This window comes from Bombus bifarius, unplaced genomic scaffold, assembly GCF_011952205.1.
Source record: "Bombus bifarius isolate JDL3187 unplaced genomic scaffold, Bbif_JDL3187 scf7180000008216, whole genome shotgun sequence".
Classification (NCBI taxonomy): domain Eukaryota; kingdom Metazoa; phylum Arthropoda; class Insecta; order Hymenoptera; family Apidae; genus Bombus; species Bombus bifarius.
In genome coordinates, this window is record NW_022884518.1 from 273,311 (window position 1) to 292,561 (window position 19,251).

A 19,251-nucleotide genomic window follows, 5' to 3' on the forward strand; every position below is an offset into this window, starting at 1 on the left:
GATTTCTCATTAAACTCGTTAAAATCAGTTAGATCTAGTTAGATCTTCTAATTCATTTATATAAAATAAAACATTATTAAAATATTTACATATTTACATACATGTATCTGTATAATTTGTTTATTTATATATATAATTAGATATAATTCTTCTGAAGTAAAAGGAATATGTATTGTTTTTTGATACATCCATATCGTCTTTCATAAAATAATTTTTTGTAGAAACGAAAACTTTTATCAAATGTAAAATACAATTTTAGGCGCGCAAATGAAATTTCCCTAGGAAGCAGGAAGTACCTACATTATAAATGAGAAAATATGCCAACTTCCTGAAGCGCCGTAGGTAAATCTTCTTTTTCTAACGCTTCCATTGACCATGCCGTTTACTGCAATGGCGGTATAGATACTTCACGAAGAAGAAAGTGGATTTTCTGCAATGTAAGTGAATATTGTTTTTGTTTTTTCTTTTATGCACTCATATTAAATATGAAATTGTATGGTTTTTCTGTGTAAATTTATATCGAATTTATGGTATTACAACATTACAGGATGATTACGATTTGAGTGGGCAAGGTCTAGTTGTACTTTTATAGACTATAGAATTCAGTTTCTTCCATATTGATCAGTGTACTAGCCAATATAACATAATCTTACTTATAAAAAACAAAAAAATCCAGTTATCGATAATAATTGTTCCTCAAGGAGTTTTCCGGCTTACAAGAATAGGACGCCAAAGAATTCGCGGTAATCGTCCCCGACGTCTTAGGTTAGGATGATTTAAGTATTGTTTGATGATTTTATGTAATATAATATAATTTGTAAAAGTCTAGTTTGAAATGGCATTTATGTTTTCATGTAATGTTCCTTCATGTTTATTTATCGTTAATTTTATAGTAAATAAAACATACTTAAGTAATGCATGTTATATTAACAAAAAAATAGAAGAAAAACAAAGCAACAAATAAATCTTATAAAACCTTTTTGTTTCTAGTAAATGTACTCTGTATTGTAATATTTCATAGTATTATATATTTATACCTTGGTATATATTAGGTTTGTATTTGTTATATAGATAAATTACTAATTTCATGAATTTTTGTTAAGACAAATGTAAGCTTTAATTATTTTAAAAAGCATTAATATGGAAAAACTTTTTGAAGAAAATGTATTTATGTTAGAAGAAGATATAATGTTGATTTTAACAAATGTACATTGATTCTTTCTTTTGTAATAATTATACTTTTAGGTAACACTTGCTATTTTACTATCTGAATGGACAATAAGGTGGATGTCTCAGAAGTAGAAAATATTTCAATGATTGGATCGTCTGAAATCTTTTATCTGCCTGAAGTAGCAGAGATATCAGAGGTGTTAGATTCTACTGGTCTCAGTCCATTGACGTCTTCTTTAGATCATACTCTAACTCTTCAAGAAGATAAACTGCTTTCATCAGAAGTTAATATGGGCATAGAAGATACATGGTATCATTAATATTACTTGTTCAAATAGTTAGCAATATATATTGCTATATATAACAAATCATATTGGTCTACATCAACATTTTTGTTATAGGACTGAAGCAAATAGTTCTACATCAGATTATGCTATTCCACTTCCACCACCACCTGGTTTAAATGATTTCACAGATGTTGGTGCAGATCCTATTGGTGATAGCGGAACTGGTATAGAGTATGGCCCATTTTTACCTCCCGGTACTCCAGCTCTAAATAATTTGTTTTCAGAAGGTGGAGATTCTCAAGATGATTCTCCCATGGGTGTGTATAAATTCTTATGTATTTATGTATACACATGTATTTATGTATTCTAATAAAGTTTCATTTTGAAATGAATTTCTTTATTAAGTCCATTAAATAGTAATATTTTTGTGTGTTTCTATGTTATAGAAGATGTAGTTTTACGTGCTGGAGTATGTGGTCTTCGTAACCTTGGTAATACTTGTTTTATGGCTGCTGGTTTGCAATGTTTGACTGCAACACCACCCGTCCTGCGACATTTTTTGGATATACAGCAGGGAGGGGAAAAACTACCTCCTCCAGGTTCATTAATGGCACATTTTAGCGTACTTCTTGGCAAAATGTGGTCTGGAAAATATAGTGTCCTTAGGCCTACTGAATTTAAACAGACATTGGGCGCGTATCATTCACAGTTTAAAGATAATAGACAGGTAATTATAAGATATTTTTGTAAATTGTTTAATTATTATTGAATAATTTAAATAATTATTATAAATAATAATTAATAGCATGATTGTCAAGAATTTCTTGCACTTTTACTGGATTCTTTACATGAACAAATGAATACAGCAAAGTGTACAAAAAATTGTCAAACTCCTTCATCTACAACCACTGCCAACTCTATTAATTCAATTGAGAATTCAAATGGGAAAATGATGTCCCCAGTCACTGCCACTAGTAATTCCAATTGTAATACAGATATATTGGAAATGTATGATTGCTTACCATCACCAGAATGTCCAAATAGCCCTAATGTTACTATGGCAGGTTCACCAAGAGGTAAAAATATACTTAATATAGATTTATAATAAGTGAAAATTATATACATACATAGAAAAATTATATACATACGTACATACGCAGAAATTATAAAAATTAATTGATTTTAGATTTAGGTTCACCAATAGGTGAATTAGATAGTATTGCAAATTCGCCACGAGGATCGCCTTTGAATGATGGTGAAGATGATGAAGAAACACTTGATTCTGATGAAACTGTTGAAGCAAAGTCAAGTACGTTTATTCACAATGAAGTTGATGAAAAAAAAAGTGAAGTTACGCCTTCGTTAAGGCTGGAAACATTAATCGAACTTTCGAAAAATGTACCAAAATATCATGGTCTTTATGATATTCATAAAGAAGCAAAAACTAGCAATGCAAACTTTTTAGTAACACAACAAGAATGTAATAATGAGATTCATTATGATTCTCAAAAATTTCCAAAGGAAAATGTTCGTAGAATGCCTTTAGACAATTCAAATCTAATGGAAAATCATGATTTTGACAATAAAAGTGTCAGTATCAAAAGAATAAAGGAAGTCAATGTTCAAAAAGTCAATTGTGGTGTAGATTATGCATCAAGTGGTTCTGATATAGAGTATGATAATGGCTTAGAAAAATGTAATGTAAAACGTATGAGATTGGATGATCAAGAGAAGAATCATAAACGTGATGGTCAAGGAAGCATTAGTTCTCAATGTACACGAATGTCACAAAGCTATGGAAATGGTACTATAGAGACACAAGATGAGCTTGAAGCCGACAAACATTGGGCAAAGCATTTAAAATCTAATAGAAGTATTATCGTTGATACTTTCCAGGGACAGTTTAAAAGCAAGGTAAATCTATTGTATCATATATGATACTTTATGTTCATACTATGGAGACTGCGTTGGGGTAATTTACACACATAATTGATTTTTACCGTATAATGTTTCCTATATTAAACTTCAGCAGTTATACCTTCTTGCTTTGCGAAGCATAAAAAGCAGGTCTCATTTTGCTGATATATGATAATGTTTAAATTACAAATATACATGTTATTTATATATAAGATTGAAATAACTTTCATTGTTATATTTCCTTTATAGGTTGTTTGTGCAGTATGTAATCATGTTTCTGTTACATATGAACCTTTCATGTATTTATCAGTACCGCTGCCCCATGCAATGGAAAGACAATTAAACGTTACATATGTTCCCGCAAATGGTGATCAACCTATAAAGTGTGTTGTTTCATTAAATAAGCAATCACGCATTGGGAAATTGAAAAAGGAGCTACTAAAAACACTTGGCAAAGAAAACATTGCAATAAGAAATATTGCACTTGCCGAAGTTTTAGAAAATCATATATCAAAGATTCTGGTAAGCATATAGAACTTAACTCCTCCTTAACTAATTCCTATCGCATGTATGTATATATTAAGAAATTTTTATTCGTTTAGTCAGTCCATTGTGAGTTTATGATATTTCAAAGAAGTCTGCAGATTTAGTAGATATTTGGATAATGAGGTTACTAGAATAATCCTTTAATCCAATATGTTTTTTAAGGATGTATCAAGTTATTTGTTTTAATTAGGAATAAAGTTCAATTTTATTCCATATCATGAAAAACGGTGCGTGGGTCTATATGTTAATGCGAGAATAATTATGGAGGGTGAAGAAGGCGGCTTATCGAGTAGTCTCGATAATCGTTGATACTGCTCTCCGAGAGTAAATGTTGTGGAAGAACATTCTCGTAGCGTAAAGTTTAGTTACGAGGCTACATTCCATCACACAGATTCAATTTCTTTGTTTCTGTATTCTTTTATATATGTTTAATTTGGTTTTCGTTATATACTTTCTTGTTATTGGCCAACTATGGCCATCATTCCTCGATTATATTATTTTACCCTTGCACCGTAGGTATCAGGAATTATGTATCTTGTTTGCTGTAACTTATCACACTAGACGGAATTGTCATTGTTGGATTGTACATCAAGGTTTTACATTTAAGGATGACAATACACTCTTGAGACACATCAATGATACAAATCGATCTATATATGCCTTTGAACTCACGGAACCTCCTGATGCGTACACTTCAGTATCAGACGGTGGTGGAGATCGTATATCGGAGGCTGATTCCTGTCAAAAATGTACAGTTATGGGAGAAGAAATTCCATGTACAATTTGTCTCGAAGAATTGGACGGAGATTTGAAAAAGCATAGCGGAAATAGTTGCAACTTTGTTATGTGCGATACTTGTATTGAGGTAGGCTACTCTGTAGCTTAATTTTTCTAATATGTTCGCAAGAATGAACAGCATTAAACAATCAAAATTTCCTATTAATTTATTTTTTTACATTATTATTGATACTTTATTCGCATAATCGTAATTGGTATAATACGTAAACCCGATGATGAAAACGGCAGCTTCAATCTAGCGGAAGGGGTGTACAGGCAAGGTACATAGTTACCACGTTTTCACCTCGGGAAGGTCTGAGATTCAGTCAATAAACGTTCTAGCCGGACGGTATCATAAGGGTACGTACGGGAACCAGAAATAGCTTTTTGTTGCCAATTAGCCCAGGAAACTTCGCTCGAAGTAGAGGTACTTGGAAACGAAAAGATGGAAACCCGTATGATTCGCTATTTGAGTACAATCCGCAAGCCAAAAGACTTATACTTTGGAACTCAATTCAGACTAATCTGAAGCTGCTGTATACTGAGGGTATTATATTATCCTTTAACAGTCATATCACATTGCAAAAATTGAACTTTAAGTACATATTTAAATCTCACATGTTACAATGTAAACTTTCTAAGTTATTGTTTTATGTTTAATTTAACAGAATTACTTCAAAAATCAAACGGAACCGCAAATGTGTCCAATGTGTTCAACCTATATGACTGCATCATCCTTTATTAAAATAGATCAAACAGGCAGACCAAGACCTGCAATTAGGATCTTAAATGTACCATTGGTCTTGCGACATGATACAACAAATGAAACGACAAACAATCGTAAAGGAACAAAACTTTTTGGATATCCGCATTTAGTAAGATTACCTTCAAGAGTAAACGCTAAGGACTTGTATGATATTGTAAGAAAAAATGTACCACAAGAAGGAAATTATACACTTCATTTTGTTACAGGACAGGTTAGAATCTCTATTATTTTTTGTGGATTTAATCTCAATATAAATAGTTTTTGATATAGAATTAAATATATTAACGAATGTACCTTTCTTAATAGGGGCATCATTGTTCTCGTTGCATGTATACTACACATTGTACAGGGTGCAGTGTACCCGAAACGGGTATGGTAATCTTGTGTAATGGTGATACTCTAGCTGTACGTTATACGGAACAGGTTCCTAAGATCGCATCGCCCATTGATCATGTTAGCGTCAGCAAACAAAGGCCTCATCATCCTTTGTCTTTATATGATTGTCTTCAAGCATTTAGTCAAAGGTAAAATTTATCATTAATGATTAAAATTTTCTAGTTCCACAAATTTTTCAAATAACTAATAAATAATATTTTATAGTGAAACATTAGACGAATACAACCCTTGGTTTTGCCCAAAATGCGAGCGAAATCGATGCGCTACGAAAACTCTCACAGTTCATAGATATCCCAAGTTCCTTATAGTATATTTGAAACGGTATGTTTACTTTTGATTGTATGGCGACGTAAAGATAAAATTTGTTCTGCAAAATACGATAATTGTATTTTGTTTATTATAGATTTGTATTTTATGAGTGTACTAGTATGAAGTTAGACGATAAAGTTACATTTCCCTTGGTTGGTTTGAGCGTTGGACAACACTTATACGATCTTTATGCATGCGTTTGTCATTTTGGAGGTATATATCTTCATTTTATTTCATTCGTAGTTAAAAATGATGTAAGAGATGTTCTTATGTATTGTTATGTGTTATAAGGGGTCTCAGCTGGACACTATACAGCATACGCAAAAAATCCTCGCACTGATATGTGGTACTACTACAATGATGAAATTACAAGCAGACAAAAACCTCAGGAGGAAGATTTTAGCAACGCATATATACTTTTTTACAGTCGGCAAGGGACCAATTTAAAATCGTGCAATATATAACCAGTGCTGGAACAAAGAAACTGGCAAATAGATAGTGCCAGTGATATACAAAGTGTGAGGAACAGAAGAGTAACTGGGAAATCAAGAGAAGAGTTTACAAGGTGCTGCGTTTATATGTTGATCGAACTATGTCATATTGAATGGAAAATTGCTTACAAATCTTTCGATCTATTTTTCCTAATAATTCGTTCATGGTCTGCCTCTGTGTCTCTTTTCCTTCCTTATTCAATTTGATGCTGTTTTAACTGTTGTCTGTAAAACATTTTACAGACAGTATAGCGTGCGGGATATACACGTGGAAATTCATTGACTGTCAATTGTATCTATCACTAGGGGTAAATTTGTGCATTTTATCGGTGATTGTTTACTGAATTGGAAAGTATAGTGTAATTACCAGATTGTTAATGACATTAATCGTGGAAAACAGCAGTTGTGCAAGGAAAAGTTGATAATTTGGAAAGAACTAAGCGTATTTATACCAGATTAGTGCATAAACGTACGTCGAATTTGTACAGTAGGTGATTAAAGTAGACTTTGGGGTTTTGAACAGACGTAATTTATTAGTGAATAAAGGCGAACGTTACGGCTAGACACACTTAAAAGTACGATTCTTAACGATGGAGCGTAACCATTCACTGTATCACCATTTCCTTTTTATCTGAATGGATACAAGACTGCTAAGATGTTCGTAATCTGCATGTACATTGTAGCAAAAAGAATTTGTATTTGCAGATTATTTATTAAATTAGTTTTGTTGTAATTTTATTACAAGGTATTCATTTTACTTGTTATATGCGCTCGTATTTTCACGCGTACAATGGACACACGCATGCGTTATAATACATAATCATCATACCCGTTGTTAATATACTATTTGTGACCCGATGACTGTATTATACGTCTTTGCCGGATAGATTATTGTAAAAATTATCGTAAAAGAAATGGTTCTAATTTTTCGGTTAAAACCTGCCAACTACGAAGTGATTATACTGTATTATATTTGTGTTCATTCGATTTATGTAATTTCGTGATTGTTTCTTGTTTTCTAATCAACTGGTTTAGCTACGATATACAAGTTATTGACGAATCTTTGGCTATAACATTAATATCTCTTGATATCATTTAACGAAAAACTTTTAATATATCGTTAGAGATAGAAATCGCCAAATTTCTAAATTGTTTTGTTATATTGAGTTTAATAATATTAGGTTTTAATAATTTATAGTACATGTTGGGTAAGAAATAACATTCTAATTGCTATTTGGAAGAATTGTAATTGTATTCTTATAGCCATCAAAAATTTATTCGAAAGAGAAATATATTAGTACAAAGATTGAGATATGCAAAATCGAGGGAAACTAAGGCCACCGATAGGGTAATGATTAGGTACGTTAAATATGTATGTAAAAGACGATCTTTGGTATGTACATTAAAAATCTTATCGTTAAATGTTTCGCGATAAATATTTGTATTGTAACGATCAAAAACGTTTATTTGCTCGATGGTGTCAAAAATACGCCGTTAATTATTGAAGAGCAGTACTCGGAAACTTTTTAGATATTTTAACGATAACCATGAATAATGGTATGTTGGTGTTAGAATATATTTCTCAAAATTTGTTTCAACCGTTCCTTTCTCTAACCTAACAAAACTACAATTATTCTACCCTTTTGTTCAAATGGTGATGTACATATCACTGTTTCTTCTGTGCTTGGCTACTTTTCTTTATCTATGCGCGCCGTGTATCGTTGTCAAAATTTCGATTGTTTAATGTAAAGACACTGTAAACCATACCACTGCTCCAGGATGTTCCAGGCCTCCAATCTCGCAATTTATTGTTCGGGTTTCACCATTTAAAACGAATAGTGCATCACTAGATGGGCTGACCATATATTTACCAAATATGCCACTTTGTACAATTGGTCTATTCGGGTTTCCCCATTTTGTTAAATTAGGCGACGTTGCTTTACCCACGCCTGTTATCATTTCCACTTTACCTATAGTTAAAAATTAATGTTTTAACTTTTGATGCAATATTATATTATTGTGTTTTTAAATTTTCATCATACCGGTGGACAGATCAAGGAAGAGAATGTTTTCTTTGTCAATGGATGATGCGTAAATATCATAACCGTGCGTCGTTTGTGATGGATAGAGCGCGATATCGCTGATATTCAATGTCGTTTTTACGTCAAATGCGAATTTCAAACCATCGGCTAAAAAAAGGATTGGTTAATTGTTATTAGTAATACCGTTAATAATCTTATAAAGAAAAAATAAATTCTAGTTACATGATACTTCTTGTACGACTAGAGTTACGCCTGTGTCTTGTTTGTCTAACGTGACAAGGTGCCGAGAGTCGGGTGAAATAGTTGGTTTCCCTAAAAGATTTGGTTTGTATGCAAGAACGGTGTCAGTTAAATAATCTAACAACAATTGGCCTGTTGGTCGGTTGGTAACCGGTTCTTGACATTCGATTACTACAAATCCATCTGAAAAAATTGTAAGGTATATTTATAGATTGTTTCAGTTATGTATCAAACATTTATCAATTTAATACATAACTAAAATAAATTACTCACATAGGACTGAAAATTGGACATTCACTGGAACACAATTATAAGAACTTAAATCAGCGCTACGTGTATATTTCATATTCTTTAAATCAAGTTTATACATGTTACGTTGATTCGCATGACTCACGTAACCGTACTTGAACACGTTCTCAATATCCTAAAAGATGAAAAGTATACGGTAATACTTACGTTTACGTAATTTCTGAGTGGATGATAACTTTCAATGATTAAGAGACTTACTTGCGATTCAGGAATATAAATATTTTGGATTATATCAAATTGCGCATCGATAGGCTCTGGTCGAATGGCTCGGTGCTTTTTTTTCTGAGCAGCATCTTCTATTACTTGCACCGTTTTTACATCGATGTCTTTCTCGTTTCGCCAGTTCAATATCCATACTTGATCGAGAGAGGAAACATACCAGAGCTGAACAGGGTTTTTGTCGGTCGGTACCACCTAATACATTATAAAGAGAGTAAGATTTATTTTTAATCGTAGTAGTTGTATTAAACGAATAGAGTCAATATTGACAAATTAAAATTTACTCACATCGACTATAACCATTTGTATTTCACTGATGACAAGTACGCGATCTTTATCTGGTTGACTGACGTACACATATCGATTTGCTACATTAATCGCGCGTCCCCATGAACAAGGGACACCCTTAATGCCACACACGTATTCCTAAGTTACGAAATTTAATACATGAAAACATGAAAATGAATTTGTTAGTCCAGGCTACCATTTATAACTATTAAGTATTTGGAAGTATTCACAACGTCGATATAACAACAGTAATATTCGAATCAAAATGCAACTTACACTTAAAAACTTATTGAACAATAGCAATCTCGACTATGAAAGCTTAGAATCGTTTATACTACAATTATTTAATAACACGTTTAATTTTACCTGTGTACCAGGTATCACATCCGTAGAGCGAATTTCATGTCGTGGTCGGCAAGCAGACGGTTCGTATACCAAAATGCCCCATTCGTGGAAAGAGAAGAATCTCCGCTCTTCGTTCTCGGTCGCTAGATAAGAACATAATTGTTATTAATTTATCGAAATTAGTGATCAATAAATGATCTATATTTTATATTTGCAAATACAATTACTTTTCCTTCTTTATTTTTCATTAACTGACACTGCGTTATACGTATTATATTACCTTATCCAACATGTAGAAGGAGAACAGGTTTATACATATGGTATGTATAGTAAGTAACTAATTTATCGCATAACTGATAAATGATATATATATATATATATGTCGGAGATGAAAGGACATCGGAGCCTTCCCTTTGGAACTTCGGGAAAATCCCTTAACACCGTAATCTAGATTCTATCATAGGCGTAATTAAACAATTGTCGTCAATCTATCCGATTGTATTTGTTCGAGATTTGTTCCCACTTCTGATGTCGGATTTACATTAGAATTAGGGTTAGGGGCGTGAAACGAATCTTCATTTGGATTACACATTGTCGTTATGCAATAGAGAAGACATTGACTAGTGCAAATACGATTATTACAGAAGTTGACAAGTAACCGTGGTAATTAGATACTCGAGAAGCTAATGACAATGATCCTAGGTTCAATAACGAATCCGCGGTCAACGGGATAACAGGATACGCTTTCTTCAAAAGCTCAAATCGTACTCGACTTGCTTGGCTACGATGGAAGTATAACTAAACTAACTCTTTGTTAAAACGTGGAATATCCACCGAGCGTACAGACGCTAAGTACTCGCTAATACGACCTCATGAGAGAATGACTTTCCGTCGCGATGATGCTGCAGAGGAAAACTATGATGGGGTATGTCTAAGGACACGAGATCATCGGATTCGTCGAGGATAGCCTTCGTTCAGAAAGTGAGGGAAATTGACGTTGCTGTTAATTGGTCAATTTCCATGTTGGTGGTTAGAAAAAGATGCTAGCCGCCCTCGAGGGAAAGCTGCACCTGTACTATGGAAACGCATCGACATCTGGCAATCATCTTACTCGAAGAACAGGGTCTGCAAGTGGCAAGCTACGGGACAGAGATCGTGGGAATGTTTACTGTTGAGTGTTACAACTATTTCCTTTTTAAGGAGAGCTATAGAATTACTCCATGCCTCTGTCAGACAAAGCGTTCATCCCGTGACCGCGGCTACGTTCGGCGACTGGTTGTCGCCTCGAGCCCAAGCTCATTATCACAAATCTCGAACAAATACAATTAATTACGCCTGTGATAGAATCTAGATTATGGTGTTAAGGGATTTTCCCGAAGTTCCAAAGGGAAGGCTCTGATGTCCTTTTATCTCCGACATATATATTTATTTATATTTGCGAATATAATTATATATCCCAGACAGAGAGACTATTTATTTTTTGCTTTATATTAACGTATAGAAGGACAGGTTTATACATACACATAACAAGTGACTTACTTGGAGTAGGTTGTTCCTGAACCACCAAGCTACTGATATCTCTGGTAACACCGCCGATACTACTAGCTTGACACATGTAGGCTCCAGTATCGGCGTAATCAACGTTTTTAATGATGAGTTTAGTACCGTTCCCAATGATATCGTACTTATCCGGTTGATCATGGTTCAGCGCCTCGTCGTTTTTCAACCACTGCACTCGTGGAAGAGGTTCACCAGCCACGTGGCATCTTACGTTTGCTTCTTCTTTCAAACGTTTTGCTTGGAATCGCGGCGTTACCCTCACTTCGGGAATAGCTAAAAAGTAATTTCGTAAAAATGATCGTTCTTGCGTTAACGAATTTTGCAATATTCGTAATACTTACTGCGAATACTTAGGATATGAGTTTGAACAACGTCTTGATTTCTAACTGCGTGACAAGTGTAATTTCCAGCGTGTATCAGTTGCACTTTCGTTAGATAAAGACTGCCATCGTTGAACACTCGAATCTACCGAAGAAAAAAGTAATTACAGATTTATTATCGTTGAAGTATGAAAGTTCATTTGTCTGTGACAATTATTAAATTATTATCGAAGTATTTATTACAAAGATATGTAAAAGGGGAGTGGTCGTCTTTTTTAAGAAATTGTTACTTGTTCATTGTACCTCAGGTTCGTTTAGCGTTTCTAAATCAGCCCCGTTGCGTCGCCACACTAACGGAGGTGGCGGTGTTCCCGTGACATCGCATTTGATTTCCACATTATCGCTTACCCTCGCGGATATGTGGTTTATCTCGAGGGACTTGTCCAGAGATACCACCGAGACACCTATGGACGATTGCGCTAGTTTAAAAGATACTATACGTATGTAAAGATTTTAATTCTATACAAATGCACGTATCTTGGCTTTCGTTATTAAATGAAAAATATCCTGAACCTTTAAAAAGATGAAAACTTGTGGCTACAATGGTTAGATCGAGTAGTTTGAAAGAATACTTACTGTAAAGTTTGCTGAACGCCATGTAAAATTCATTCACGTTCAGTTTTCCATCGCCATCCGTATCGTCATAGCTGATCATGTGACCGAGATTGCAGCCTCTGCATAATTCTTCCAAGTCTTCGTTTTCCGCGAACTACAAATTACCATTTGTCACATAAAATACATACGACCATCGATTAAATTGATTATCATGGAGAAAGTAAAATAGAAGAAAGTTACTTGTTCTAATTCTTCGCGTTCCAAATTGCCATTATTATTCCGATCGTAGTGAGAAAACATTATACTGACAAGGTATTCTTTGCTGTGGTTATCTTGGGACATTAATCTCGCGTGATTGTAGAGCAGCAAATTATCCTGGAATGGAAGTAATATAATCGCACAACGTTCAATGATCGAATACTATAAGCGACGTTTCACTACATATCTCCTCTTGCCTTCATTATTTCGTATTCTTGATTCGAGCACTCCTTCGAGTCCGAGTCGTTCTTCTCTGGTATCAAGTTATCCTTCAAACCACCCTTCTTTCGGCTTCTGGATCTTGGGTAAGAAACGATCCTGCCCGTTTTAGGGGATGTTCTATTCATGTGTAAGGTTCTTCGAATATGAGCGTTTTCGATGTCTGGATTCAGAAAGACGAGATTTTGGATTAAAATGTGGCTCGAATTTAATCACATTAGCTCTAACATTTTACCTAATTTAAATGGAATATTTTCTTCTAAAATTTGATCGACAATTTGTACTGTAATTTGTTTTACTATTTGCAACATTACACAAACAATTTATAGGGTTTGAGATTTCGATAGTAACCAGGCTGCAGAGATTTATAAAGAAATTAAAAAGTGTAGTGATACTTACACGAAATGTACATGATACGCAAAGATATATAAAATATCCATAATATAGTATTTATTAAATATTTAGTAGGTTAAATCGATTTTTGCGTAAGCTCCACTTCAATCAAAATTTCCACTAACATCCATAGTCTAATAATAATGTAGTCTAATAATAATAATGTAGAAGAAACAATTGAAAGAATCTAAGTAGTCTGATAGATGTGTCAAAGCTAATTAGCACAAAGAGTTCGAGAATAGTTAAACAGTTAAATAGTTAGCACAAAGAGTTCGATAATAATTTGTACTGAAATAACATAAGATTTTTACCATGGTGTAGACATCGCATCAGTCTGCTTCTGGTTAACGGCGATTCAGAGTGGCAGGCAGCTTTGTGTAGCTCGCAGTGATTCGCGTAGATTTTTCCATTACTGGCGCAAACTGGTCGATGCCTTCGCGGGCATTTTCGTATGCAAACGCACACGGCGATGGTGTTGTTTTTTGGCGACAGTTCGCATTCTTTGCCGATCCCGCAATATTTTGCCACGCAAGGATCGATCGGATGTGGGCCTGTGAGAAAAATAAGGGAGACATCACGATTTCGCCATGGGCTTCGAACAACATCGAAAGCTATCCCCGAGCGATTGATTCCGCAAATACACGTGTGACTTGCTTTTTCCGATCGTTGCACGCTGGTACACGATTTCAAGTTGTCCTGAATTGAATTCGAGGCTTTGAGAGGCGGTTAAAGTTATTTAAATCTTTTGGCTACGAGGTAGTTCGTCCCTTTTCCTCTTTCTTTTTAGTGGTTTCGCGTTACGGAATCTACGATCTCCTTGTCTTTGGCCTGAGTTTGTTCATCAAAGAGACTCTCTCGAATATTTTATTACCGTGGTCTTGTCCAGATTTCGAGCCCTCTTGTTACGGCTTTGACAGAGAAGGGAACGCGTATTAAACAAAGAATAGCGGCTCGAAACTGGACGAGTATTTTTTTCTCTGTTTCGGGTTATTTCGAGTTTTATATGTTACACTCGTTTGACAGAGACGTAGCGTTGAATTATTGGTAAACGTCGACAGATAAATTCTGCCTGAAACTTGTTCTGGTCAACAATGCAGGATAAATATTTCATACGCGTGTTTGCCGTAATTAATACGGGTACCTGTTGTGACTGACGCTAATTAGCACTCGAATTTGTAAAATTCACGGCAAAGCTTCGAGTTATTATATCAGCGATTATAATAACATATCGACTGTCTTTGTGTTTATACAAATTCAATCGTTTTCTGATATTTAATATCGCGATATCATCGATAATTGAACCGGTTGTCGCCGTTGTGTCGAGCTGCGTTTTGATTTCAATGGATATGTTCAAAGTAATCACAGGCAATATCGATATATATACACGTATTTCAATATTATTTATTTATTTTTGCGATGCGAAGTTGAGTGCAAGTCGATGCGTACAATTAAATTTACTTTCTAACCAGATAAAGTTGATATGCAATGTGCGCGTTATTTTACATAGTCGCGTTAATATTAATCCTTGGGCTTGTCCTTTACGCGATTCTCGCGGCGTATCGTTTAGTGTGAAAGAGCGAAAAACTAAAAGAGAGATCTTCCGAGGAAGAATCAAGATAACGGGAGTAACAGGAAAAGAGAATGACTACGAAGGTCTCGATAGGCGTTCAAATTTTCGGTGCGCTGACTATCACCGGCGTGGTGTTCTTTGTGGCGTTCTTTATCCTGAAAATACAGTACTTATAAATCCCTTTTCTCGAATGACGGACGACGTTTGGTTAAAACAGCATAAACAAATGGGTCTCGTTTCCGTTGCCGACGACGCTTCTTCGTTTTCCATTTTAAACGACTACTGTTCGAGGGCGAGAACGCGAAAATCTGGTCTTCGAATAGCGCCATTGTGCGCTGAAAATTATACATTCATCGGAATAATCACTTAATTAAGAAATGTTGAACGAGACTCGCGGGAAAAGCAGTTGCGCCGACGAAAGAATAACGCGAAAGTTTGCTTTAGAAATTTCGTAACCACGAATAAAGCGTTCACAGTACAGATGACGGGAATGACCAGTTTCTTTTTCGCTTTTTTCTTTTTTTATTCTTGTCAGCTGTATCAAATGCACGCTGTGTGTAAACGCGTTCATTAATTTCTTCCGGCATGCCGGCCAGTTTGTTGGCTTTTCAATTTTCGTTTCTCTCGCGTGGAAGAAGAAACGACGGCTGTACGTTAATTTTGCAAAGGCTCGACTTTGTACACGTATCTTTGCTGCCTTTCTACTGCATCCGTGATGTACAACATTTTTTAATAGATCTTCTTCTTTCCTCTTATAAGACACAGCGAACGAAACGGATATTAACGAACAAAAAACGGAATAAAGTTTCACGTGGAAATTTCAAGCTATTAGATTAACCTTCGTTTCTTACTTTCAGGAAGGTATGATTCTTCAGGAAGCGAGGACCGATCGATCGATGGTGGTATCGTCATCGAAAGGCTGTCACTGTTGGAGGATGACGCATCGTAGCTCTCGGCCACAGTAAAGTCTCGGTGTCGCCTTGAGTGCTGAAAAGAATGAAAAATGCATACGTAAGAACCGCAGAGAAAACTGGGTTAAAGACGCGAGAGGGTCAAGAAACAGGTTCGTGTACGCTTGGCAGGGCGAATCGATGGAAGGCACGATCGACAGTTCAGATTAGGCACGATCGAGTTTGGAAAAAGTGCATCGTTAACGAAAATTTAGAGCAAAGCACTTTACTTATTGTCGATGATGCAGCTGGCTAGTATACATACATGTGCATTGTGTCACAGTATCATGCTCTTTCTAAGAACACACGGAATTTCGTTCGAGTTTGACCAGGCCGGACCGACTTGCCACGAGCCGCTATTACTTTCCATTTTTATTAAAAAGTCGAACTCGGCGAGAAGAGAAGGAACGAATCGTTATTAGTAAACTTTGTTACCAAGTAATTTCTTTTGTGCTCGAGTCGTTGTTGATACAATACATCATCCGTTACGAAAATTAATCTTGTTAAAAAAACCGCTGGGAAGATGTTTCGTAAAGGAGATTGCTTCGTATTTTTGCTACCAAAAGACTTTTATTTCTTATTCTTGTTAATTGTACCTTTTATTTAATTGATCGAAAATAAGGAAAGAAGAAAAAAAGAAAAAGGAAACAAATAAATTGTTTGGAGACACGATGAAAATCCTTTTGTTTCTGATCTGTATTACTTCCATCCATGATTATTTCGACGAAAAATAAAGAGATCCTCGGTCTTTGACGTTCATCCGACGTTAAATTCTTGCCTGGAATGAAAGATGATAAAGTATCAATATCGAGAGACAAACACGTTGGAAAGAGGGATCGAGCATCCAGGTTTCTATCTGTTCGATTTTTCATACAGCGGAACGCCATAGGATATAGTTTGGCTGGTTGTCGCATCGTTCAGAGAAAGACAAAAAAGAAAACAGGAATTGGTTGGCGGAGATCTCAAAGCGATCGGTCAAGCTCGCCGGATACTCGGAAGTTCAGCAAGGGGTTAATATACGAAGCTGAAATATCAGAACGACATCGAAAAATATGAGTAGTTTTAGGATTCATTCATTCTCGCGACCGCGTTATTTCACGAGGAAATTTACGAGGACACCGCGGCATTCCGTATCTCCATTAGCGTCGCCTAAAATTGTTCATTCACGGAACGGGTGTTTTCAATTACTCCCTGAAATTACCGGCCGCTAGGGAGAATAACTTTTTGGGAGGGAACTTTAAGAATTAATTTAGATAGTCTGAGAACTCGTCCTTAAGAATCATTAAACTTCAAGCAGCTTCTCTCATTCTTGTGGTTGACGTTGGATCCGTTGCTTTTTTCATCAAACATATTTTCTAAACATACTCGTCTCTTCCTCGTGCCACCGCTCCGCAGATTTCGTATTTTCAAATTTTTTTTTCAATTTTAATATTTTATCTTCATCATGAGAAAAATACAGATAATGTAACTCGTACGATATTGTGACTATTTCGATATCGATCATGATACAAAAAGATCGTGTCCGTTAACGACAACGTAAAGATCGATTAAATGGCTAAATTTTATTCAAGTATACGTTCTATTTTACCTATTAAGAATTAATATTTGATTTATAACATTTTTTACATGACGTCTGATCGATTGTATGCTAGATAATATTAAGCGCGTCTAACCGCAGAAAGTTAGACTTTCACAATGTAATTATCTAAAAACAAACCACCGAAGAAAGATCTTGGTTGTAACGACACCTAATAAATCCTGTACCACTACTCGAATTCATCGAGTGATGTGCCTCTTAGTACATTTTATTTATCACACAAATTAGAGATCTGACTAGCGATTTCTGTTTCTTGTACCATTCAGCTTTCGAGCCGTATTTCATACACTTTCCTACGAAGTTTTATCAAATCGATCACCTGAACGCAAACAGCCAATTCGTTTTGGAAAAATTACGATTTCGCTCGAGGCAAGGATACATTCACACGTTCGGTAGATACGTCCGACACTGTGTCCGATCCAATTACGACCAGCTATTTCGTTGGTTCCACGACTTGCCGTATTAACGCGTGTTATTTTGGATTATCGATTAACGCTGTCAGCGTGGCCGATGCCATTGATTACAGTGCAGCCGACGGCGTATCGGGATTTTAACAATACGTTCCACGTTCGTGAAAATCGGTGCAATTTTATCGCGCGAAAGTGGAGGACCCTTCCATTTCGTTCGAACGTTCGTTGGAGGAAATTTTCAGCTCTTTGTCAAAGAAGTAATCAGTATAAGAGGCGAACTTGAAGCGAATGTAACGAAAAGGTGTTACAGGTACACGTTTGGACGTTCATTAAGAGGTAAGTTGGAGGGAACTAGTTCGGGTATTAGAAGTAACAGCAGAATGTTCCTTGCCACGAAAAACGCTCGTAAGTACGCCCCTTATACGAAATTACCGTGCCATTATTTTCGCCCGAGATAATGAAATGTCGCGTACGAACGTTTCGTGTTTACCGTGGGCTTGGAACTTCTTGAACGGGGACGATAATTAATTGATAATACTATATCACTCGGACGAACCACGAGTAATAGCAGTGGGAGAAGATTATTTGCGGATGGAACGCAGTCGAGCGAAAGTTGTCTGAGAAGATCGTTAGGATCGAAATCAGAAGAACAACCAGCTATGGAAATTAGCCAGTTTGCAGCGCTCGAATTCAGTTGTCAGACGTTGTTTGCATTTACATTTATCATGGGTGTCGTGCAATCAAATCCGCTTCAGGCCGTGAAGCGAATTATCCTCGCATGTTGGAGGACGTACACGGGACAAATGCCGGCACCGATCCAACCACCTATGCGTTGGGTAAATTCTGGCACGCCAACAATTATGTTGGACTACAACGCTACACGATCCATGAGACAAGTGGTGTCTAGCATACTAGTGCACATGCATCAGAACAAACACTTCCGGTCAACATTAACGGAATGGTCAGCACAGCAGCTCGTGCAGCAATGACGGCAAGTCAGATGTCCATGCTGTGATTCCGTAGGTTCCGATAGAAGGAGAGAAACGGACTATGTGGTATAACTTGGACTAGATTCTCCAGGGAATCAAAAGTAGCGAAGAAATTCTGTTCTGCTATCCCGCTGTTCTATTCTGACGATGAAGAAAGAACGACAACGTATGTCATTCTAATGCATGGATTTGATAATATAACGCGATATGAATTGATAACACCGAGGTTGTCTCAAAGTCAAAGGATTCAAATTGGATCAATTTAGAG

At 35.8% G+C, this 19,251-nt stretch overlaps 2 protein-coding genes across 5 annotated transcripts in view; one reads left to right on the forward strand and one right to left on the reverse strand.

Annotated features, from left to right (window-relative positions):
• The first annotated feature begins 292 nt into the window (after window positions 1-292).
• Window positions 293-8,222, forward strand: LOC117211085. Of its 3 annotated transcripts, XM_033454661.1 has the most exons (15): window positions 293-437; window positions 548-765; window positions 1,246-1,480; window positions 1,572-1,681; window positions 1,742-1,774; window positions 1,904-2,184; window positions 2,263-2,533; window positions 2,644-3,371; window positions 3,624-3,896; window positions 4,528-4,785; window positions 5,366-5,674; window positions 5,770-5,987; window positions 6,064-6,180; window positions 6,263-6,381; window positions 6,460-8,222. In XM_033454661.1, exons 3-15 carry the CDS (start codon window positions 1,272-1,274, stop codon window positions 6,630-6,632), a joined length of 3,099 nt encoding a protein of 1,032 aa, XP_033310552.1. In that variant the 5' UTR covers window positions 293-437; window positions 548-765; window positions 1,246-1,271; the 3' UTR covers window positions 6,633-8,222. The 3 variants fall into 3 exon arrangements, with proteins under 3 accessions (XP_033310552.1, XP_033310550.1, XP_033310551.1); XM_033454659.1 differs by having other exon boundaries at window positions 1,572-1,774; XM_033454660.1 differs by lacking the exon at window positions 548-765 and having other exon boundaries at window positions 339-437; window positions 1,572-1,774.
• The window catches only part of LOC117211086 (follistatin-related protein 5-like), a 47,659-nt gene continuing 35,580 nt past the window's right edge, over window positions 7,173-19,251 (reverse strand). For both annotated transcript variants that reach the window (XM_033454662.1, XM_033454663.1), the window contains exons 3-17: window positions 15,889-16,024; window positions 13,779-14,018; window positions 13,053-13,237; window positions 12,838-12,972; window positions 12,619-12,751; window positions 12,286-12,446; window positions 12,004-12,127; window positions 11,642-11,935; window positions 10,124-10,245; window positions 9,758-9,895; window positions 9,449-9,664; window positions 9,215-9,365; window positions 8,924-9,124; window positions 8,702-8,848; window positions 7,173-8,629 (exon numbers count right to left, since the gene is read on the reverse strand). In XM_033454662.1, the coding sequence (XP_033310553.1) occupies window positions 8,400-8,629; window positions 8,702-8,848; window positions 8,924-9,124; window positions 9,215-9,365; window positions 9,449-9,664; window positions 9,758-9,895; window positions 10,124-10,245; window positions 11,642-11,935; window positions 12,004-12,127; window positions 12,286-12,446; window positions 12,619-12,751; window positions 12,838-12,972; window positions 13,053-13,237; window positions 13,779-14,018; window positions 15,889-16,024 (2,613 nt within the window). In that variant the 3' untranslated portion in view covers window positions 7,173-8,399. The remainder of the gene's footprint in view (window positions 8,630-8,701; window positions 8,849-8,923; window positions 9,125-9,214; window positions 9,366-9,448; window positions 9,665-9,757; window positions 9,896-10,123; window positions 10,246-11,641; window positions 11,936-12,003; window positions 12,128-12,285; window positions 12,447-12,618; window positions 12,752-12,837; window positions 12,973-13,052; window positions 13,238-13,778; window positions 14,019-15,888; window positions 16,025-19,251) is intronic.